The sequence below is a fragment of the Onychomys torridus genome, chromosome 9, assembly GCF_903995425.1.
Source record: "Onychomys torridus chromosome 9, mOncTor1.1, whole genome shotgun sequence".
Lineage (NCBI taxonomy): Eukaryota > Metazoa > Chordata > Mammalia > Rodentia > Cricetidae > Onychomys > Onychomys torridus.
In genome coordinates, this window is record NC_050451.1 from 14,042,056 (window position 1) to 14,064,758 (window position 22,703).

The 22,703-nt window shown below is 43.3% G+C and overlaps 2 protein-coding genes across 2 annotated transcripts in view; both read left to right on the plus strand.

The window, feature by feature from the left end:
- The window catches only part of Mat1a (methionine adenosyltransferase 1A), a 17,782-nt gene extending 15,737 nt beyond the window's left edge, over nt 1-2,045 (plus strand). Inside the window, exons 7-9 of the mRNA XM_036199744.1 lie at nt 815-997; nt 1,279-1,412; nt 1,943-2,045. Of these exons, the coding sequence (XP_036055637.1) occupies nt 815-997; nt 1,279-1,412; nt 1,943-2,045 (420 nt within the window). The remainder of the gene's footprint in view (nt 1-814; nt 998-1,278; nt 1,413-1,942) is intronic.
- Nucleotides 1,377-21,522, plus strand: LOC118591432 (pulmonary surfactant-associated protein A). Its single transcript, XM_036199745.1, has 5 exons — nt 1,377-1,412; nt 19,406-19,600; nt 19,800-19,919; nt 20,602-20,679; nt 21,101-21,522. The coding sequence occupies exons 2-5, from the start codon at nt 19,429-19,431 to the stop codon at nt 21,475-21,477; spliced, it is 747 nt and encodes a 248-aa protein (XP_036055638.1). The 5' UTR covers nt 1,377-1,412; nt 19,406-19,428; the 3' UTR covers nt 21,478-21,522.
- The last annotated feature ends 1,181 nt before the right edge of the window (nt 21,523-22,703 follow it).

Here is a 22,703-nt window from a genome sequence, read left to right on the forward strand (position 1 = left end):
CTATATGCACACAGAACTGGGGATAAGGATTGGCAGAGTTGACTGTATTGTCCCAAGGCTGAGCGCCCATAACAGGTTCTGTGGTCAAACAGTGTTGGTATTGGGCAGAAAGCAGGTTAAATTCCTTGTTTTCTTGAAGCATGATGTCTCAAAATCTAGACAGGTAAGTATGAAGTGTGGCTCTCTAAATAGGATTAGAGAAACTAACTGGATTCTCACCAAATGGTTAAAAATAGCTACCTTTCAAGGGGATTTCCTATAGTGCTGTTGCACAGAGCACATTGTGAAGTGAGCAACAGGCAGCCTTGGCCAGAACTGCAGCCCCAGGTTGTATTTATTGCAGTACAATTGCCTCCACAGGTGGACTGCTTCTTATGATGGACTCAAAAGGGAAGATATAGCTGGGCGGTGGTGGCGCACGCCTGTAATCTCAGCACTCGGGAGGCAGAGGCAGGCGAATCTCTGTGAGTTCGAGGCCAGCCTGGTCTACAAAGCGAGTTCCAGGACAGCCTCCAAAGCTACAGAGAAACCCTGTCTCGAAAAACCAAAAAAAAAAAAAAAAAGGGAGAAGATATGACCCTAGATGAGCTGTGGCCCATCTCCTGCACTTTCCAATGAGGCTTTGACAGGTTGCCTGATTCCGATAGCTGGTCAGTGCCAGGACTGGGACAAGAGCTGTTGGTTTCTGCCTGATTAAAAGGGGCCTTTGAGAATGCCCACAGGTGACTCAGGGCATCCTCTCTGAGGGCTTCTGCCCCATCCAGTATTCAGAGCCACTGGTTCTCATCTCTTCTCCATTTGTTTTCCTCTACAGGGGGATGCGGGTGTCACAGGCCGCAAGATTATTGTGGACACATATGGAGGATGGGGTGCTCACGGTGGTGGTGCCTTCTCAGGAAAGGACTACACCAAGGTGGACCGCTCAGCAGCTTATGCTGCCCGCTGGGTGGCCAAGTCCCTGGTAAAGGCTGGGCTCTGCCGGAGAGTACTTGTTCAGGTAGGTTGCCCCCATCTTGTCCTTGCCAAAGGCCCCAGCCCCACCTGGAGTTAGGAGATACAGGCTCAGTGGGAAGGGCCCCTCTTTGCCATTGGCTGCAACTCTGTATATATTGCATTGACCACTATGGCTGGCCCTGGAAAGTAGAGAGCATAAACAAAGACAGAAGGGCTGCCAGCCAGGAGACGTAGCAGTCCTGTTAGCAGAAGTGTGGTCCCTGCTGCTCTGCTCTGTGAAATCTCTCTGAGGGCCCCAGTCCCTGAGCCAGCTCTTTCTGGAAGGTGTCCTATGCCATTGGTGTGGCAGAACCGCTGTCCATTTCCATCTTCACCTACGGGACCTCCAAGAAGACTGAGCGGGAACTGCTAGATGTGGTGAACAGGAACTTTGACCTGCGGCCCGGTGTTATTGTTAGGTAAGTGCTATCATGCTGCTGTTGCATGGGACCTCACCACTCCTACACCCAGGTGGACACCTGAACAGAAAAGGATTTGCAGTCTCTTATAACAGGAGGGTCTCAAGTCCTGGCTCCTCAGCACAATACCTGGCCCTGAGGATAGTCCATGATCCCAACTTGGGGTGTCTGGTTTTCAGCTGAAGGAGGCCAAGCAGATACTCTCCCTAGTGAGGCCATTTTGAGCAGCTGTGGAATCTCGGGCCAGATGCCTAGGAATCCAGTAGGCAAGTCTGTTCTCCTCACAGGTTGTCATGGCATCCTTATTTTCTGGTTCTTGGTTATGAGAGCACTGGCCTAGGCAATCCAACGGAGTAGAGAAAGTTACTTCAGGTGGCATTCACATCCTGGTCAGCTATCTCTGACCTTGGAGTTCTTAATGTGAACAGGACAGGGCTGTGATGTAGATGGGGTGCAGGTGTAGGTGGAAAAGCTCTCCTTGGACCTACCCTTTCCCACTTAAAAATGATCCTTGCCTCCTCTGACTGCAGGGACTTGGACCTGAAAAAGCCTATCTACCAGAAGACTGCATGCTACGGCCATTTTGGGAGAAGCGAGTTTCCCTGGGAGGTCCCCAAGAAGCTTGTGTTTTAGGGCTGATGGGAGATTTGGCTTTGTTCCATATTCTCCTCTTCTCTGGGATCTGGACTCCCAGGTCTCCTAGCCTCTCCCTGAGTGCCCTCCCTGCTTCTACCCTCAGGGCAAAGCCAGCTTCTTCTAATTTCTTCCTATCCAGCATCTGCAAACATCTCATGAATGACATGGCAAGTGACTTTCTGGTGTGAGGTTATCAGGTCTCCTTGCAAGGATAGTCAGTGTTCCCTGTCTGTCCCTCAGATAACAGCAATATTGATTTTGTGAAAAAGTCACCCTGTCAAGTATGAATTTGCTCCCTCAACTCCTGCCATAGTCTGAACCTGACTAGGCCATCTCTTCCTCCCTCCTGGGTGGGCATCTGCCCAGATGAATGTATTGCATATACCTCTGGCTTTCCCTTCACATTTGCAGCCAGAGCTCCCTGATCTAGGGCTTTCTCAAGGCTCCTCTGAGACTGGGCATTTGCCACTTATAACATGGTCCTTGTCCCCTGAGCATTTGCACTGTGTGAGGGACTGAGCTGTGTGTTCATCACAACACAAAAAGATGGCATCTTTATTATCCACATTAACATTAACAGATGAGGAAACTGAGGCACAGAGAGTCTATGGAGCTCTCACTAGTTTCCACAGCCACATCTATCAGAGCCAAGAAACAGATCTAGGATTTTCATGCTATCCCCCTTACATCTGCATCCCAAACCAGATGTTGGCCTGCGTGATGACCAAGAGGATTGATTTGAGGCAGTGGCCTTTTATTTAAGGCCCCAGCTTCCTGGAAATTAGGAGACAACCCCAGTGGCACTTGGTGAGTCCTGGACAGTGTTCCAGGAAGTCAAGATGGAAACTTATAAGTGTCTCATTTGTTCTGAAAGAGAGCTCAAGGCAATCTTGGTATCTTGGCCCATCAAGCTGGGCTGATGTCTGGAACAAAGAAGTTTCGTGGTCTTAGATCCCATTATTCAAGGACAGGTGTGTAACTCCACTGGGCATAGAGTCTGATCATAGATAGCCCCACGTGTTTCTCTCCCCATGAAGATGGAGCAGCAGCTTGTTTCAGCACAGGCAACTGGCCTCTGATAGGTTACCCTGCCCTCTCAAGGCTTTCTCTTTCCCTGGACCCTCATGCTTATGTAGTCTAAATGCTGCTTGGGAAGTGAATGACCCAGGTGTAGATCTAGCCCTTTAAGAGTGGGCAAGTTACCCAGGATCTCATGAGAACTGGCTTTAACCAGGTAGCTTTTGCAGGCATGTTTGTCTACCAGGGTTCTGGAAGCCACATGTTCCTATGCTGTCCCATCATGATCAGTACCACCTCTATCCAACTTGTCCCTAGCCAGGGCCTCCCCACAGCAGACCCTCTCGCAGCTCCCAGGGACATGGGTTCAGGAAGGGGACCTGGCTCACAGTGCTGGTTCTGGTTAGGAGAAGGGCTGGGCAGCTTTATGAAGGAGTAGATGCTTTGCATCTATGCCTCAACTGGACCACAGAGACCCCAGCTTTCCCCTTTCCAGAAAGGTGAGGAATAGCAGAGGAGAAAGTCCGAGTGGCCAAAAAATCTTGAAGCTGTGTGTGACATAGAAGCTTGAGTCTCTCCATAGGTTTCCTGGCTGCCTGGAGCCAAGTTCCTCAAAGCAGAGGAAAGATTGGGTTCCTCATAGCAGATGGTTGAGTTCCTATAACTTAAGTTATATCTAAATAAAAATCCAGAATTATATACTTCCCCTAACCCTAAGAGTAATGAGACTCTTTTTCTTTTAACCTTTCATATGAAACAAAGCCAATATTTGTTACCATTACCTGATAGTATGATGAATAAAAACTCAAGGAGCAATGACTCTGTGCTTTCTGTACGTGTGTGTGTGTGTGTGTGTGTGTGTGTGTGTGTGTGTGTGTGTGTATTCATGCATGTGCATGTCCAGGGGAGGACACTGGGTGCCCTCTCCATCATATTCTGCTTTATTCTCTTGAGACAGAGTCTCTCACTGAACCTGGAGCTAGTCTGGTGGCCATAAAGCCCTAGTGATCCTCTTGTCTTCATGCCCCACCACACCGTGCTGGAGTTACAGGTGTGCACATGGCCACACACTTTTTTAGATGAATGCTAAGGATTTGGACTCAGGTCCTCATGCTTGTTAGTGCTCTCACCCACAAAGAGGTCTCCTCAGCCCCAATGTGCTTGTTTATCTGTCTGCAAAATCTGAGTTGCTCCACTGTGAAGTGCTTCTGACTCTCCCATCCCCAGAAAAGCTGAGTACCATTTTCAGGATTACCCCAACTTTGATCTATATGGGACTTCCCCCATTCCCATGAACTAATTTTTTTCTCACTGACCATCTCCTGTCTTGCCACTGAGTTATATTTGCACCATGTCCCTATGAGGTAGAGATATTTTGTAATTCCTCTTGCAGCCATGAAATCCTGGGGCTGTGTTGAAGCAAGTGGGGAGCTGGAACCTATGCAGTATCCTAGGAGGATGTGTTGGGGAAGGAATCAATTTTGGGACATGTGCTCACATCCAGGCTGAGGGCAGGGCTATATTGCTCTTCATTCTCATCACCTGGGTTCCAGGAAAGTATGGGGTGTAACTAAGACCCAGACCCATTGCAGAGAGGAGAGCAGAGAAGCAACAGGCAAAGACAGGTGGTCTCAGGTCTTATATGTGACTGGCTCTATATCTAGAGCAGCCTTTAGGCCCTAGAGTCTAGGAAATTGTCACCTTGCAGAAAAGTAACACATTCTGCAGCAATCTCTATGAGCAGCAAGACTCCCATGAAACATCTGGGAATGTCTATTTGTGAGAGGAAGGTTTATGAATGGAAAAAGGAAAACCATTACTAAAAGTAAGAAGCAAAAGGCTCAGAATTCCAGCTTGAGTGGGAGAAGGTCTCATGAAGCTCCACTATTGGTGAAATTATTAAGGCTACTCCATGTAGTCAAAAGGGAGGTTTATTTTGTGGGGTAACTTACAAATGAAGGGATAGGTAGGTTGTAGGGTCTGGGAAAGGTATGGCGCAGTCCGGCAGTGTTCACTGGAGAACTCTGCTTGGTCTACCTCCAGCATCCAGGGTCTGGGCACCAAGAGCTCCCTCTCCTTTGGATCCTGGGTCTTTAGCATCCTCTTTCTGCCCCACCATGACCATTATTACCAAAGCCTCAATGAGGGTTGGAACTTCCAGGCCAAGGTTGGAATGGCTACCCACTACATTCCACCACCTGCTGAGGAGCTATTGGCAATTGGTGATGATGGAGGAGGGAAGAACTAGTTTTCTTCAGGGATGCAAGCCCTGAGAAGTTCCAGTAGATGGTCCGACACCCATGCAAATACAGGCAGCATGGAATCAGTGTTTGTTTGTTTGTTTAACACATGGAGTTGGGAGAAAATAGTGCTGTGATATAGGGGTGAAACTGAAGGGGAGGTAAATGGGTGGATTTGATCAACAGGCATTAAAGGCATTATGACATTCTCAAACAAAAGAAGAAATAAGGGCTAGGAAGTTGGCTCAACAGTTAAGATATTTGTAATGCAAGCAGAAAGCATAAGGATTAGAGTTCAGGTTCCCAGAACCCATGCAGCCCACCTATAATTTCAGCACTCAGAAGGTGAGGGCAAGGGTTTTTCCCAGAGCAAGATGGCTAGCTAGACTGTACCAACACATGCTGAGTTCAATTGGAAGATCTTGCCTTAAGTGATAAGGCTGAGAGTGATTGTAGAAGATTCTACTTGTCTGTGTACACACACACGCACACACACACACACACACACACACACACACACACACACGTGCTCACTTACATAAGGACATTCATATTCACATGCACACCACATATACAGAAAATAAGAAAGAGAATATATATTTGAGATACAGAATTTTCAAAAGTCAAGACTGTAGCAAAATATGGATGTCTGTTTTCTATCACTGTGACTAAAAGCAACTTGGTGAGAAAAGGGTTTATTTCAGCTTACAGTTGTAGTCCACCATGTAAGGAAGTCAAGGCAGAAACCTAGAGGAAGGAACTGAAGCCATGGAGGAACACTGTTTACTGGCTTGTTACTCATGGATGTCTCAGCCTACTTTCTTATACAACCCAGGATATCTCAGAAGTGACACAGTCCTCAGTGGGCTGGGACTTCACACAGCAACTATTAGTCAAGAAAATTCCCAAAGGTTTCTCTATAGGTGATCAGATAGAGTCATTCTCCCAATTGAGGTTCTCTCCTCCCAGTGTGTGTTAAGTTGACAGAAAACCCAAGCAGCACCATTGAAGAAGCAAAGGACATTGGGAGGGGACAACCAGCATAGGAAGGTTGTCTTTGGAAGCCAAGACTGTGAGAAATACCACTATGAGTTTGATAATTTGAGGCTTAGGAAGGTCTCACTAGTCCAAATCTCTGCTCTATGTGAAGTTCTGTGTAATTTCTCACTTTCCTTCAAATATATTTTGTGCATTATCAATAGATGTTATTAGTTTATTTAATAATTATTTATTTAAATATTTTAGTTTTAATTAGCTAAAAATGAAAGTATACTTTTTCCAAGTTACATCCCAGCACTATTATAAATTTATAGAATTTAATAATTTGTGATCATTTAACTTATCCACATTATTATTTCTAGATTATATAAATCATTAGTTTTAACTAGGTGACTGTTAATATTATTGTTCCTAAGTATGATCCCATTATCCAGGAGCAGCTCAGCCAGAGACCTTTAAAATGTCTGAACATTCTAAGCTCCTATTTTCATGTGGCTTAGTGAAGGGATCAAAAGAGGCTCTTAGTAGATTTCCCTAATTTGATTCAATCATGATTGAATTAGGTTGACTTTGTGTTACATGCTTCTGTGATGTGTATGGAATGAGCACACAGGGGAGCTGTTTTGGTCTGGCTTCTGCATGGCTGTTACCCTTTGGTCATCTGGATACCACCCATGATAGAGTTGAGCTCAGATTTTCAGGGAAGGAGAAAGTAAGTAGTCTTTTGAGTTCTTCAGCCCTTCTTCACCTTATTAGAGCGTCTGGGCCACAAGAGCCTACCTCAATACCACCACCATCCATATGGTTCACATCCTGAGGGCTTCAGGGTAGCCTGTATGGAGTTTGTGGTGTTTGCAGCCTCAGGGCCAAGACTGGTAAGTGAGTGTTGTTGTGTTCAGTAGCCTGGATGAACAAAAGTAAAGTATGTTAGGAATGTGTGGATTGTGGACAAAGAATAAGACCAGAGTGTCTAGGTGATATGATGGGCAGACTTGAGAGCTGAAGCCTAGGCCAGATCAACCCTGTAGAGTGAAAGACCAATCTGAGCCTGTGTGGTGACATATTGTGTACCCTAATAAACTTGCCTGAGGATCAGAGGACAGAGCCAGACACTAGACTAGACATGGAGGTCAGGCAATGGTGGCACACACCTTTTATCCCAGCACTTGAGATCTTATGCCTTTATTTGGGAAGCATACATGTCTTTAATCCCAGGAAGTAATATGGCAGGGCACAGAAAGGTATATAAGACATGAAGAGACAGGAACTAAGCATTCAGGAGGGTGGAACTCCACAGGGAATTAGCATAGAGAAGATATCAAGGTCAAGATCAGCAAGCAAGGCAACAGTTACCCAAAACAGGGGCCAGGGACCTACAGGTCCCTCCATTTTACTAAAAAATGAGCTTTTGACTTAGGTTGCGTGGGATATCAGCAGGTCACTTTACCTGTCATGGAGACACCTGCCCAGGCCACACAGGCATTCATTCTTAGGTTGGTGAGCACCCCCCAGACATTACCCATCTCTGAATACTCATTATCATGCAGGCTCAATTGTGTGTGAGCTGCAGAGTTAACTGTTGTCAAAGATCTCAAAGTGGCACTGGGCTTGCAATCTGTGTGTTCAACACAGAAAAGACCAACAGAAGTCTTAACCCACCCATATCCAGTAGGCTAATGGCAACTGAGCCATTCCCTTCCTTAACGAGCCCTATTGCAAATTGGAGTCCTTGTATGATGGTATGCCAAAAGCAAATGGAGCTTGAGTTTATAAATTTATAACTTTCAAAGCCAATCAAAATGTATATAACTATTGATTTAAATTTGTCATGCCTAATAGAATGGAAGATTAACTGTGGTAGCTACTTTTGCTGCCAGGGTCTCTACTGTGCTAGCTGTAGTAACCAATTATGAAATGGCAATCCCAGAAACAGTAGTAGTGGTGGTCGTCACTGTTCTAACAGCAACAATGGCAGCAGTGATGTCAAATTCTCTTCTGGAGCATGTGGGTATCCACTGACATGGACACAACTCTAGGAACACGAACCACCGAGGCCCATTTTTCTTGATCCCAGCACTACTTAAGCTGGGATTCTTAAAGGGAGAAATTAGTTAAAAGAGATTTTTTTTTCCCACATTAAAAAATAGGAAACATTTTTACAATGGAAGGCATTTGGTCTCTGTTTGACTATATGTTAAATGGTCTGAAAATGGAACAATTAATTGAAAGTATAATTGATGTTGATGAGATAGATGTAATGCCAATTATAAATATTATTTGTTTGATCATTTTTATTTTATCATTGAAAAAGTTGGTTAATATCAGTTATAAGATAAAAGTTTTAGAAAAATTTGTTAAAACAGATCATAGAGATATTCAAACCCAGACAAAAGCATTTAAAGGTGAACTAATCTCAGCATTGCATTATACAGTTACAGAGAAACAGCGTAAGGTTTTCAAACAGCTAACTTTAATCTATCCAGTAAAGTTACAGGAACTGAAAAATGCTTAAGGCTCTGTAAGAGCTGACTAGACTCTTGTGAAAATTTTAGATTTGAGGAGATTCAAAAGAAGCTATAGGGTCATATGGTATGCATTCCCTGTTTGTGAAGCAGATGTTAAATTTGTGGTTTACTTGTAATAGAATTATTCCTCAAGACTGGAGAGGTTTGGTTACACCTGTCTTAGAACCTGGTCCCCAATTACAATGGAGGACCTGATGGAAGGATGAGGTTAAAACCATTGAACAATGAAGTAAGGCTAGAGGTATGGAAATCTCCCAAGATCAACTTTTTAGAGAGAGATTGTGCTAATGTAGAAAGGCAATCTCTATATAATGAGGCAATCTCTATATAATGACTACACCCTGGCTTTATGCTGAATGGCAGCCTTGGATGCTTGGGACAGAATTGAAGAAGTAGGAAAGAAAACTGAGTCATTTACAAAAGTTATACAGTGCCCAAAAAAACTTCACTGATTTTTTTACAAAGGTTGTCTTCAGCAGTAAATAGAATGATATCCAAATTCAGGAGCTAGACAGACAATAATTGAATCTCTGGCTTTTGAAAATGCTAATGCACAATGCAAAAGGGTAATTAGGCCATTAAAGGCAAGATCAGCACCCTTGGAGAAATGGATCTGAGATACAATGAATACTGAATCTCATGATCATGATGATACTTGGATAGGGGAGGTAATTTTCCAGAGGTTTGAAGAAAAATTGAAATGTCAAATATTTCAATTGCGGTAAGTAAGGTCACCTTAAAAGGGACTATAAACAGGTCATTCCTAGAAACAAGAATTTTTAAAGGAACAATAGCAACTGAACAACAGAATCCCCCCCCCCCCCTTCCTGGATTATGCAGAAGGTGTGGCAAGGCAAACATTGGACTAATGAATGTAGATCAACAAGGGACAGACAAAATAATCCTTTGCCTTAGCCATTGGGAAACTCCCTGAGGGGCCTCTGGCAGGCCCCCATGACAAATTCGGTTCTTTCTTGTCACCATGGATGTAACTCCTTTTCAGAGCAATTAAAGAACCTAATGCTATTGCAAAAACAAAAACAAAAACAAAAAACAAAAACAAAAACAAAAAACAAAAACAAAAAAACAAACAAAAAAAACCATGCTGCTTGGGGTGATAGAACATCTATAGAAGAGAAAACAAAAAATTCAGGAGAAATCATAAATCAAAACTGATAAAGATTAGATTTGGAAACTCCCCAAAGTTAGGGTTAGGAAAGCATTTTTGTTTTGTCTTTAGGAGAATGGAAGCATCCAGCTAGGGAATCTGAACAACACTGGAGAAATAAAACAATTGAAGAAACAGGACAAATCATCCAGATAAAAATGTCCCACAAAAAAAGATTTTCTGCAGTGAACCATGGCCATGTGTAACAGCAACTTTGAAGTCTCCAAAAAGATGATGGAACCCCACAACAATGATTCTATCAGAACTATGATAATGCCATTAAGGAGACAAACACCACCCAAAGATTGCCTTTGAACTACAAACTACTGAGGACAATTTCAAGACAGCTAGCTGAGATGATCCAGCCTCAAAGACTACTCAAACAAAGACTTGAAACAAGTCCCGCACTTTCTCATTAGGCAAAGACTGGACAAATGATACAGCTAACTCTCCCAGGACTCGAAAATTAACCCCCAAATTATCTTTTCAGGATTCTCTAAAGCTTCCCCCCAGACAGCAAGAAGTAATTTTAAGAACAAGACACCCACATTTTCAAGAGGTGGGATGGGTGGTTTTTTGAAGTTGAATGGGTTGTGGATAATTGTCATTATTTAGGATGGTTGGTTACAAGTTGTTGATAATGGTCAGAAAAAAAAAGCTAAACAAGGAGATTAGATTCAGGGTTCTTGTTTGAAAAAGAAAAAGAAAAAGAAAAAAAGAGAATATAGACAAGAGGAAGATTATTGAATCTACTCTGAAAAAGATATAGAAATAATGGATAAAGGGTATATTATTAAATCTATTCTGAAAAGAAAAAAGAGAGAATATGGATATGATAAAATGAAAAGGTAGATTATTAAATCTACTGTTAGAAAGAAACTACTAGTTTTAATTATTTTATATTGGATTAGATTTTTGTATATTGTATACAAATTTTGTATGTTGATACAAATTTGAGATTAATTTTGTTAGAAAATATTGTACATATATTTCTAATCTTATGCAAGGTATTGTACCTATACAGCTCATTTAACAATGTAATCAAATTGCTAGTCCTTGAAAGTTATTATTACAAATTAGGATATAAATAAATGTAAGTTAGTATTTAGTCACCTATTACCATTGAACTTGTAGTCATATTAGGTATGTTTTAAAGGTCAAACAGATATATTTTAGATAAACAGGTCATCTTCAAACAATTCAGAGAGCTACAGAATATGGCATTTAAGATGTTTTAACAACATAGTTTTTTTTTTTTATGACAATGAGACATGTATGTTTCTGGGAACACCAATATACTTCAGAGAAGATGATGGGCATCAAAGAAACTCCATATGGAGTTTACTTTCTTTGTGATAAGTTAGCCACTGGGCAAGAATGTGCCCTTGCATCAACTACTGACAGTATGATGTCCAAAATAGACAAGTAGGGCACAAAAGAAAGGACTACTGAACCTTGCCAAAACAAGGTAGGAAGGCTCTTTAGAATATCCTGCTTCACAAGTGAGTCTGTCAGATATCCTAAGCCTGTAGGCCAAAGATAGATGCCCCAATGTTACAGAGGAACCTTGGATGACTGTTGAGGCAGCCAGCTGTTTCCGTCATTTCTCACATTTTTTGGAAGTTGCTTGTTTGCACTTCCTGTTTACTCAGGTAACAGTATTTCCTTCTCGGGGCTCTGTGGGAATTGAAGATTAGATTATAGTTATAGTTTTGCTTGCTAAAAGATTCAGAAAAGAAACTCACTAAAGAAATGTAAAGTATATACATTTGAAAGATATCAAAAGATAGTTTTTGGTTGATAATACAAGTTAGGATAGAAAGTGAATTAGGTACAACATTTTGGACTCACCAAAATAGGATAGATAACCGAGTATATTCTCTGAATCTGTAAAATGTTAATGGTCTGGACATTGTTAATGTAGTTCTTGACTGTATATATACTTATTTCATATATTTTTCTTATATTAGTTATAAATTTTTTTTATTATTTTAGACAAAAGGAGGGGAAAGCTTGCCTCATGGCTTTGGTTATTGTGGACAGACAGAGCCTGCATTGGAGTCTTCGGGAAAACCTAAATAGAGCTTCAGACGCAGGCTGTGTCATCTCCAGAAAGTCTCAGAACTAGACTGAGACTCAATCCCCTCATGTGTTGTAGGGAATAAAGACAGATCCGGCTGGAAGGTGAGTCAGAGATGGATGTTGAAGACTCAGAGGGTCGAACTAGTACCTACTACTATCTAGTACCTAGTACCTACCTCACAAGCAGTCCAGAGTGTATAGTGATCTCATTCGGCTTCTTTAGGCACATTTCAGGACTTCTTCGATTTGCCCTCTGTGGGGAACAGAGGTGGACAGCCAGCCAGAAGAGCCCTGACAAAGGGAAGCACATAAGAACCAAGATTCTGCCTCTCAGACTAGGTCGAAGGATAGTAGAAGAGGGAGGGAAATTCACTTGAAGGCTTAGTGAAGTAACCCCATCTCCTACCTTGTCAGCCTCTTGAGTCAAAGCAGTCCTCTGTGAATGTGGAATCTGATGAAGAGGGCACATTCTGCTACCATTTGTGCCCACAGCCCTTCAGCTGGCTGCATTTTTTTCATTCAGCCAGCAGAGGGCAGAGCTGACCCACACAACTACTGCGAAAAAGCTCTCTTGAAAGTTCTGCTCTTTCTGAGAGAGGATGAGTGCCTGTAACTCATATATTATTGTTCTCTATACCCACCCACCCAGGGCTCTCGGAGGCCTTAGTGTAGCTGTGCTGCAGAATCCTCCTGTACCATACAATGCTCCATTTTTCTCCTTTGTTGAGAGAGTCCTTTATTAAAGAATAGGACCAAACACAAAACGCTATTTCATGCAATTTCGCAACGATCAGCTAAGAACTATCTATTTTTACAAATGCAATAATTTATTTTACAAATCTATTTATTTTAAAAATGTAAAACACTGAGGCCTGTTGCAGGTTACTATGGTCAACAAGTAACAGAGCCCCATAAGTGTGGAGGTCAATTCTGTATGTGGGTTTTCTGTCTTCCCCTTGCCCTGCTTTGAGGTACTAAAACCTGGTGCTTATGATGGCAGAGGGAGAAGGATGGCTTCCCACCCCTCCAGCGTTAGAAATGGTGCCTGACATTAAGCTCTATTGATCTTAGAACAGTTATTTTAGGGTCCAAAGTAGAAGAGAGAGACAGGCTTAGAAAACAACCCTCCATGGGGACACTGTGGGTATTTCTGCTTAAGGACACGAGCCCATATCCCCTTGGTAGCATATGCTGTGGCATCCTAGAGCTTTATAATCCCCCTGTCCAGCACTGCCTTGTCCATCTTGACCACCGTCGACCTGAGGATGGCCGGGGACCCTGTGATACAAACAGTGCCACTCTGTTACTTTGGGGAAGGACATCAAAGGATGTCTTCCTGCTGGGTTCTTGCTCGGCTTGGAGGTGACCATTTGGGAAGTCATCTACAGACCTCTATCCCCAGGTCCTATTTTCACTTTTCTTATTTTTTTTCAGCTACTCTCTTACTAAGTTGTCTAGGCTGGTCTTGAACTCATTCTGCAGCCTAGGCAAGCTTTGAGCTTTCATCCTCCTGCCTCAAATGCCCAGATAGCTAGTGCTATAGGCCTATGCCACCAGGGTCATCTATTTTTAACAGAAATATTTAGTCCACTGACATCTAAGAAAGTTGCTAATGAGTAAACACTCTTGTTTGTGGGTTCTGTGTTTGTTTGCTTGCCTGCTTTTTGAGACTCTTGTATTTTGTAGTTCAAGATTCCCTTGAACTTCCCATGTAGCTACCCTGTCAGCCTTCCAGTAACTAGGATTATATGTATGAGTTGCCACAAAAGGTAAGATATTGCTTAGCTAAATAAACTTCTTTTTTTAAATACATTGTCTGAGGTCAAGTATTTTGTTATAGAAATAAAAAATAAATTCATGTACATTTTATAAACTTCATCCTTTAGAAGTGTGTAAGTCAGTGGCATTGCATGTTGTGCCACAGCCGTTATCTAATTCTTGAATATTTTAAAATTAAATTTATTTATTTATTTTATATCCTGATCCTAGTTTCCCCTCCCTCCTCTCCTCCTATTTCCTTCTGGCACCTCCCTCCCCCTCAATCCACTCCTCTGTTTCTCTTCAGAAACAGGCAGGCCTCCCATGGCATATCAAGTTGTGGTAAGACTAGGCACCTCCCTTGTACTGAGGCTGAGCAAGGCAAACCAGTATAAGGAATAGGTTTCCAAAAGCATTAGGGACAGCCCCTGCTCCCACTGTTAGCAGTCCCACAAGTAGACCAAGCTACACAACTGCCACCTATTTAGAGGGCCTAGGTCAGACCCAGGCAGGCTCCCTGGTTGCTGGTTCCGTCTCTGTGAGTTCCTATGAGCCTAGGTTACTTGTTTCTATGGGTTTTCTTGTGTTGTCCTTGACCCCTCTGCCTTGTACAATCCTTCCTCCCTCTCTTAAGCAGGATTTCCTGAGCTTGGCATAAGGCTTGGCTTTGAGTCTCTGCATCTGTTTCCATCAGTTACCAGATGAAAGCTCTCTGGTGACAATTGGTGTAATCACCAATCTATAAGTAAGTGTAGCAGAATATCATTAGGCATCACTATGTTGACATTTTCCCTCTCCAGACATGTTCAGTTTTATCCTCACTCTCTGGACCACCCAGCCTCTGGGTCACGGCACACCAGGCAGTGTCAGGGGTGGGTTTACTCCTGGGATGGGTCTCAGGATGGACCAGGCATTGGTTGGCCGCTGCCACAGGGGGCCTAACCTCCAGCAGGTTCTCAGCAGGTCAGAGAGACTGGAAGGGAGATGTGGACAGGTGAACTACTGGGGCAGATGCACAGCCACACACCTTATCTGAGGGCCGAAGCTTAATTCTTCATTTTATTTTTCTCTCTGATTACTGTTCTTCCTACTTTATTCTTTCTCTGTTCTGTTCTTTTATCCTGCCATTTTTCTTTTTTCTTTTTCTTCCCAGGTGTTCTCCTTCTACATCTTTCCCAATGTTATCCTTTTTACTACATCTTTTATTTTTCTCTTATCCCTTTTATACCACCCAAGACAAAGATTCTTATGCAAGAGATTACCTCATAAACACAAGCTAATTTTTTTCGAAAAACAAATTGAAATCTCTACATAAGAAGAAATTACATTAAGATCACAAGTTACATGTTTTCCTTAGAAACCCACAAGTAAACATTTCTCTTTGTATTAATCTTCCCATCATAACATCTTCACCCCAAAGCAATGATTCTCTTATAATTGATTATCAAAGTTTTAAGTAAACTAAGTATATTTCAGCCAGTTCCTTTGTACTGGCAGGCAGCTGTTTAAGGTTTCAGTGTAACAGATTTCTATTCTTAATTGTGCTCTAGAGGAACTTTGAATGAGTGGTCAGTTCACCATTTTCCCTTACACACAATAGGGTCATTTAATTTTCTTTTACAACTTTGCTTTTTCAAGGTGCATACCAGGACTGTGATTAATCATGTAAGTTACATGACCAAGGAACTCAGGCCTAACCTTGGGTATAGGGACATAATATTTTTTTTGATCACCAGTCTGTTTTTTTCACGGGCAGAATTCATGGGTCTATAATTCATGGGTCTATAATGGAAAATATTGTTATTTTCCATCTGATGGGGGAATGTCTTTCTGTACACTGCGAATATGTGTTGCTCTGACTGGTTGATAAATAAAGTCATCGGCCTATGGCAAGGCAGCTTAGAGGTAGGCGGGAAATTCAAAGAGAGAGACAAGAAGAAGGTGGGGGAGAGATGCCAGCAAGCCACCCAAGGAGCAACATGTAATAGGACACAGGTAAAGCCATGGAACATGTGGTAACACATAGATTAATAGTTGTGGGCTAATTTAAGATATAAGAACTAGCTAGCAAAAGGCTTGAGCTATGGCCATGCAGCTATAATTAATATAAGCCTCTGTGTGTTTATTTGGGGCACTCGAGTGGGAGAGATTTGTCCTGACTGCCAGCAGGCTGGGACACAGGAAATCTTCCATCTACATCCATCTTCTGCAAATTTCATATCTAACAAAGGGGAAGGTAACTTTTAGCCCATTTTTGCCTTTTTCACTTCTTATAGGAACAATTGGCAGAGTAATCTAAAATATGTCTTTAATCATCTTTACTAACTGTCCTAACCACCTGTATCTTTTAGGCTAACTCAGAAAGTCCAATTGAAACATAGATGTTACTAATCATCATTGCTCTTATGAAAATCATCATCATTATGATATACAAGTAAATTGCCTAGTGAGGAGTGAGATTTTCCCAAGAAACAACCACATTATGATAGATACAGTGGGATCCTTCCACATGGTGATCACACCATGACAAATACAGTAAGAACACAGCAGCAGCAAGCTGAGGTCATTCTTGTAGATTCCTGGGAGTTTCCCTTGCACCAGGTTTCTGTCTGACCCTGAGATGCACCCCCTTTCCAGTAATTTCTTTCAGGACTCTCCACATCCATCCACCCCCAGTCCTATCCCTCATGTTGCCATCCCCACCCTCCCTCAGTCCACCCATGAAATCTCTTCTATTTTCCCTTCCCAGAGAGCTCCCTTTGGGCTCACCTTGTTATCTAACCACTCTAGGTCTGTGGATTGCAGCATGGTTATCCTTTACTTTATAGTTAATATCCACTACAAGTGAGTACATACCATGTTTATTTTTCTGGGTCTGGGTTACCTCACTTAGGATGATTTTTTTCTAGTTCTATACATTTGCCTGAAAATTTCATGATGTCATTGATTTCCACAGCTGAGTAATAATCCATTGTGTAAATGTACCACATTTTCTTTATCCACTCTTCAACTGAGGGACACCGAGGTTGTTTCCAGGTTATAGCTATTATGAATAAAGCTGCTATATACATAGTTGAGCAAGTGTCCCTGAGGTGTGGTTGAGCATCCTTTAGGTATATGCCCCAGGAGTGGTATAGCTGGGTCTTGAGGTAGATAAATCCCCAATTTTCTGAGAAACTGCCATACTGATTTCCAAAGTTAATTTCAGAATATTTTTATCTTTCCCCCAAAGAAACCCTGTATTAAAGTCATTCTCACTTTCTCCACCCCTTACCTGTTAGTGATGACTGTTTACTTTTTGTCTGAATGACTTGCTTACTCTTGATATTTAATATAATTAGAATAATTCAATACATTGTTTTTTGTGCCTTTCATTTGGCAAAATGCTTTCAATGTTTAATCCATACCATAGCACATATCCTCACCTCTGTCTTTCTTGTGGCTAAATAATGTGGTTGGCGATTTAGCTCAGTGGTAAAGCACTTGCCTAGCAAGCGCAAGGCCCTGGGTTCGATCCTCAGCTCCACAAACAAAAACAAAAACAAAAAAAATAATGTGCCATCCCATTTTGTTCACCCATCAGTGAGTCATGAATCAATACTGGGGCTATTTATACCTTTTGATCTGAACAGTTGTGTACAAGTTTTGGAATACGTATTTCCAATTATTTTAGGTATAAAGCTAGGAATCAAAGCTGCATCATAAGAATAATTATTTGTTTAATATTCTGAGGTATACCCAAGGTGTCTTCCAAAGCCACTGTACTATTTTCCATTCTCCTAGAAGAGTGTGAGCTGGAGAGTTCCTTCGTGTGCCCAGCACTTGCTGCTGCACCCTTTGCTTGTTAGATTATAGTGCTGCTTCATATTTCCCTGGATGATGAGGCGTTGGATCTCTTTTAATGTGTAAGTGGCTGTATCTCTATCTTCTTTGCATGTTCATGTGTATGGATGTGGGCATACATGTGGCCCTGCACACACGTGGAGGCTGGAGGACAACCTTTAGTGTCAGCCCCACCTTAAGCCTTGTTTCATACTCTGTGCACTCCAGTTGACTAGTGAGATTCAGGGGTTGTCTTGTGTGCCCACTTTGCATCTGGACAGAGGACAGCTGGGACTGCAGAGTGCCACTGGGCCCTCCTTTATGAGTCCTGTGGATGCAATCTCAGGCCCTTGCAATTGTACAATGAGCACTTTAGCACTGAGCCATCTCTTTGGCCCCTGCTTTGCACTTTATTTCATTCTGAAAAATGTTTTTAATTTTTTTTTCCTTTCCTACCTTTATCTAATTTTTGATTTTGTAAATGAATTCTTCTTTCTTGGTCTGTCTCCTTCCTCTTCTCTCCTCTTCTTTCTCCCCTCTACATTCTTTTGTTTAACCTTGCTTCATTTTTCTTTTCCCTGATCCTCCTTTATTTATTCCTCCTTGTTATTTATTCCTGATAACTTTAATATATTTCACCATCATAATTTCCTCTCTGCTTTCTTTTCTCTGACCATTGGTGAGTGATAGAGTAGCTGGATTTGTCATATTTCTGTATCTGGTTTGTTCTGGTGGTTTGCTTCCTTTCTGAGTGGTAGTGGATCTTTATCAGAACTTGGGTAAGGCTTTCATTCTGTACTGCTAGCCAATTGTGTTAATTTAGAATAGAGGGGTGATCTTGACAAGAGAAAGATTCCCTTCCCACACACCTGGAGTTTGCCTTCCACAGAGTCTGTGCTCCCCTCAAGGGTTCTAAGTGCTTTTCTTGTGAAATGCTCTGAAGGAAACCGAGCTGTGTAAACAAGATGGCTGCTTCCTGCCTGGCCCTCCCTTGTGACAGGGCCTCTGAGGGTGGGGAAAGCTGGCAGCATACATATCTATAAATGATGCTGTCCACATGTCCACTCTGACTTGGAGGCAGACATCCACACTACCTGCAGGCTCTGTGTGGGAGTGAGCTTGGCCACCAGCACTTGGGTGTCCTCTGGAGTTTGAATTTCTGGAGGTAAGGTCCACATCCTAATTAAGGGCTGACTGGGCAGGAAGGTACTGGTTACCACGGACATTTTAGGGAGACCGTGAACCTTGCTCCTCTCTGTTTATCCTTGTTGCTCTGATTCACAAGAACGCTAAACAGAGTAAATTAAAATATTGAGGGGCAGATGAAGTAAAGTGATGGGTTTCTACACACCTTCTAGCCAACGACTCTATTAGGATTATCTGCAGAGCATACTGGGTCAGAGAGGCACAGTGAGTCCCCTGGGGCTACCCAGTGAGCTTATAAAGCAAAGAGTCTGTGAGGACTCAGGCCTTTGACTCTGCTGAGAGCTCCTCCTCTGATCGGGGATCATATTATCTGAAGCTGAAGGGCTGGAATGTGAGGCTATGTTAGAAGTCAGATGGTGCTGGGGATTTCTGGCTGGGGATAGTTTAGGTCTTCTTGGTACTCTTGACTGCACTTGCTCATCTGTCATGATCTACTGCGTTCCTGGGTCCTACAAAGTGTAGCAAGCATGGGGGGGTGGGGTGGGCAGAGGAGAGCCATGCTAATGCTACAAAGAGGCTGATAGCTCTTCCCTCCTGCAGGAGAAGCCACCAGTGCAGTAACCATGTCACTGTGCTCTTTGGCCTTCGCCCTTTTCTTCACTGTCGTTGCTGGTATCAAGTGCAATGGGACAGAAGTATGTGCCGGAAGCCCTGGTATCCCTGGCACTCCTGGAAACCATGGCCTGCCTGGCAGAGATGGGAGAGATGGTATCAAAGGAGACCCTGGACCTCCAGGTACTGTATGGGAGAACCCATTATTAGCTCCATCACAGGGACCTGTTTTCAGGAGCCATCCTGTCCAGGGCACTAGCTGATGGGACTTCTCTGGAGTCCTTAGGCTGGAGCATGTGTCTTCAAAGTTCTGGTGGAGCGACAAGTGAGTCGCCCCCATTCTAATGGAAGCCCACACGTCTGTGTCCTCCTCACTCTGTAGGTCCCATGGGACCCCCTGGAGGAATGCCAGGTCTTCCTGGGCGTGATGGGCTGCCTGGAGCCCCTGGTGCACCTGGAGAACGTGGAGACAAGGGAGAACCTGGAGAAAGGGGTCTTCCAGGTGAGCAGGACTGGGGGCATGCCAGTGGTGATGTGGTACAGCATGCCAGCCACATGAGGGATGGTAGGAAGGATCCAAGGTATATTGCTCAACCTGAGTAAGAAAATATGAAGTTGAAGAGAGAAACCGTAGGGGGATGAATAACACATTTCAGAGACTGACACATATCATGGCTGCAGATAGAGGGACACATAGTGTCCTGTATAGGAAGGGGCACAGCACTGGGAGGCCTAGGGCTGCTTCTTAGGGATGACGCTCTGTGGCATCTTGAAGGTAGGCAAGGTTATATGGACTTGGAATCCAAGCAGACAGTATGATCAGGAATTGCACATGCTGATAGAATCTCCAGGGTATGGATCGATATAGTGGGAGAGTTCAGAGGTCATCATTGTTGGTCATGGTAGAGTGTATGGGATGAGGTCCTTTTCGTAAGTGAGAAAAATGTATAGATGGGCATGCAGCACCAGTCAAGGGAAAGCAGAGCAGGTTCAAGGCTACATTAAGAAATGAGTGTGTAGGAGTATGGGAACTCTGCTCCTGGACCCTTGGAACTAGGACCTAGGCTCTGGGCGCAGCATTAGATGATAGAGCTCCAGCCTTGTAGCTGGCAGAATACCTGCTTGGTAGCAAGTGGAGCTCTTTGCTGGCTTGCCCCCATCCTGGATGTGTGTGGTCTTCACAGGGTTTCCAGCTTACCTGGATGAGGAACTTCAGAATGAACTCTACGAGATCAAACATAAGATTTTGCAATTAATGGGAGGTAAGGGGACTGCTTGGAGTGAGGCCAAGCACAGACATCTCAATGTTTCCCTATAATCTCTAGTACCAGAATCCAGAACCTAAATGCCTGGCAAATAAGTGTGGACATGGGGCTTTGGAGAAAGGAAGGATGCTTTCCTTTCCTCTTGCCTTTGAAAATGACCTCAAGGACACAGAAGTAGGTATGAATTTGCTCTCAAAATTATTGGAAAGCAGGAAACTACAGATTCAGGTAATAACTAATTGTTAGGTAGATGAGAACAGAGAGATGGGCTTTAAAACTAGGCCTGGAAGAGGAAGGGAAAATACTGAGAAAGGCAGAGATGGAGTGATTGTGGAGAAAGCCTAAAGGCAGGAGCCTAAGTCAGTGGCATGGATGGGTAATCAGAGGTCAGCAGCCTAACCCAGCTTCCTCTGCTTAGTCCTCAGCTTGCAAGGATCCATGTTGTCAGTGGGAGAGAAGGTCTTCTCCACCAATGGGCAGTCAGTCAACTTTGATACCATTAGAGAAACATGTACCAGAGCAGGTGGCAACATTGCTGTCCCAAGGAATCCAGAGGAGAATGAGGCCATCTCAAGCATCGTGAACAAGCACAACACCTATGCCTACCTGGGCATGGTTGAAGATGAGACCCCTGGAGATTTCCAATACCTGGATGGGGCTTCTGTGAACTATACCAACTGGTACCCAGGAGAACCCAAGGGAAGGGGCAAAGAGAAGTGTGTAGAAATGTATACAGATGGGACCTGGAATGATAGGAACTGCCTGCAGTACCGGCTGGCCATTTGTGAGTTTTGATCAAGCACTTAGATAGAAAGATAAAATCCCACAATATCTTTAGCCACTATCCTGACGTTCTATCTGATCTCTAGGAAGCTGCAACTCCATTTCATCCAAATTTCTTTGTTGCTATTAGAATTAACAGCATTCTTAGTCACCCCATCTCCAACATGGGCCCCAAACTCTTCTCCATATTCATTAGTGCATCATGAAAGTCCCACTAGAGTCCCTTCTGAGCATTCATTCAAGGCAGCCACTGCCAACCTTGAGATGGAGACATCCTTTTCCCTTGCCTTGTCCAGTTTCTTCATTTATACATGGTGTCTATGAGGTCCTAGCTTGGAAGGATCTTCTAAATTACATAGAAAGTGCCTGCCCCCGCCCCTTCTACCCCAAGATTTAGAAGTCCAGGTTAAACATAAAGATAGACATAGGGAACTTCTGGGAAATGCTTGGTGGGGTAAAGCAAGGCTACATTATCATCTGCACCCTTGCTTTCAAGGCAAACATGGTCTCAAAGATGTCAGAGAGCCAGGTAGGGCTACAACATAATACAGGTGGAACACAACCTCCCTGGTTGACATGTGTAGCCCCTTCCCTTGGGTTGGAGGTGCCAATTTAGCCTCTTGGCCTAACAGCAGCCACCCTGGATCTTAAGAGAACCACCCTTTCCACTCCAGACCCTATCTCAAGTAATTTCCTGCTAATGGACACAGCCTCACTCCACATCACTGAGGCATGCATATCACTGGCTGCACTCTGTTTTTTCCTTTCATTAACTCAATCAACTATTTTGTTAAAATCAACTATGTTCCAGGTGTTAGACTGCCTTCTGGTGAACCTTGGGGATAACTGTTTCCTTTGAGCCTATTTCTTCATGTATGGGATGGAAATAAAGTAATTATTGCAATTACTCTACCTACCAAAATCATTATCCATATCAATTACTATGGCAAAGACTGTTGATCACATGCTGCATACCCAGTACTTGACAAGCACTGATAACATTTGTTATTAGACATAATTTAATCTTTACATGATGCTATAAAATCAGATTGGGGGCATGGGAGGTAAAGAGGTATCTGGAAGAACATGACCTCACCAGTTGATGGCTGGTGTCACAATAACTCATGGTTTGAGCCCCTGTGGTCCATGGTGAGGAGTGGCATCGTTTTTTCCACCCCTGCTCAGCCATCTAGATGGTTTCTCCTGTGCCATGGGCAAAGGTGGGGCATAAGGTGTAG

Bases quoted from the DNA above. Each gene is read 5' to 3' on its own strand.
- LOC118591432 (XM_036199745.1), top strand. From the start codon at position 19,429: ATGTCACTGTGCTCTTTGGCCTTCGCCCTTTTCTTCACTGTCGTTGCT. The intron at 19,601-19,799 runs GTACTGTATGGG...CTCACTCTGTAG, and splicing joins AGGAGACCCTGGACCTCCAG to GTCCCATGGGACCCCCTGGA. The intron at 19,920-20,601 runs GTGAGCAGGACT...TGGTCTTCACAG, and splicing joins TGGAGAAAGGGGTCTTCCAG to GGTTTCCAGCTTACCTGGAT.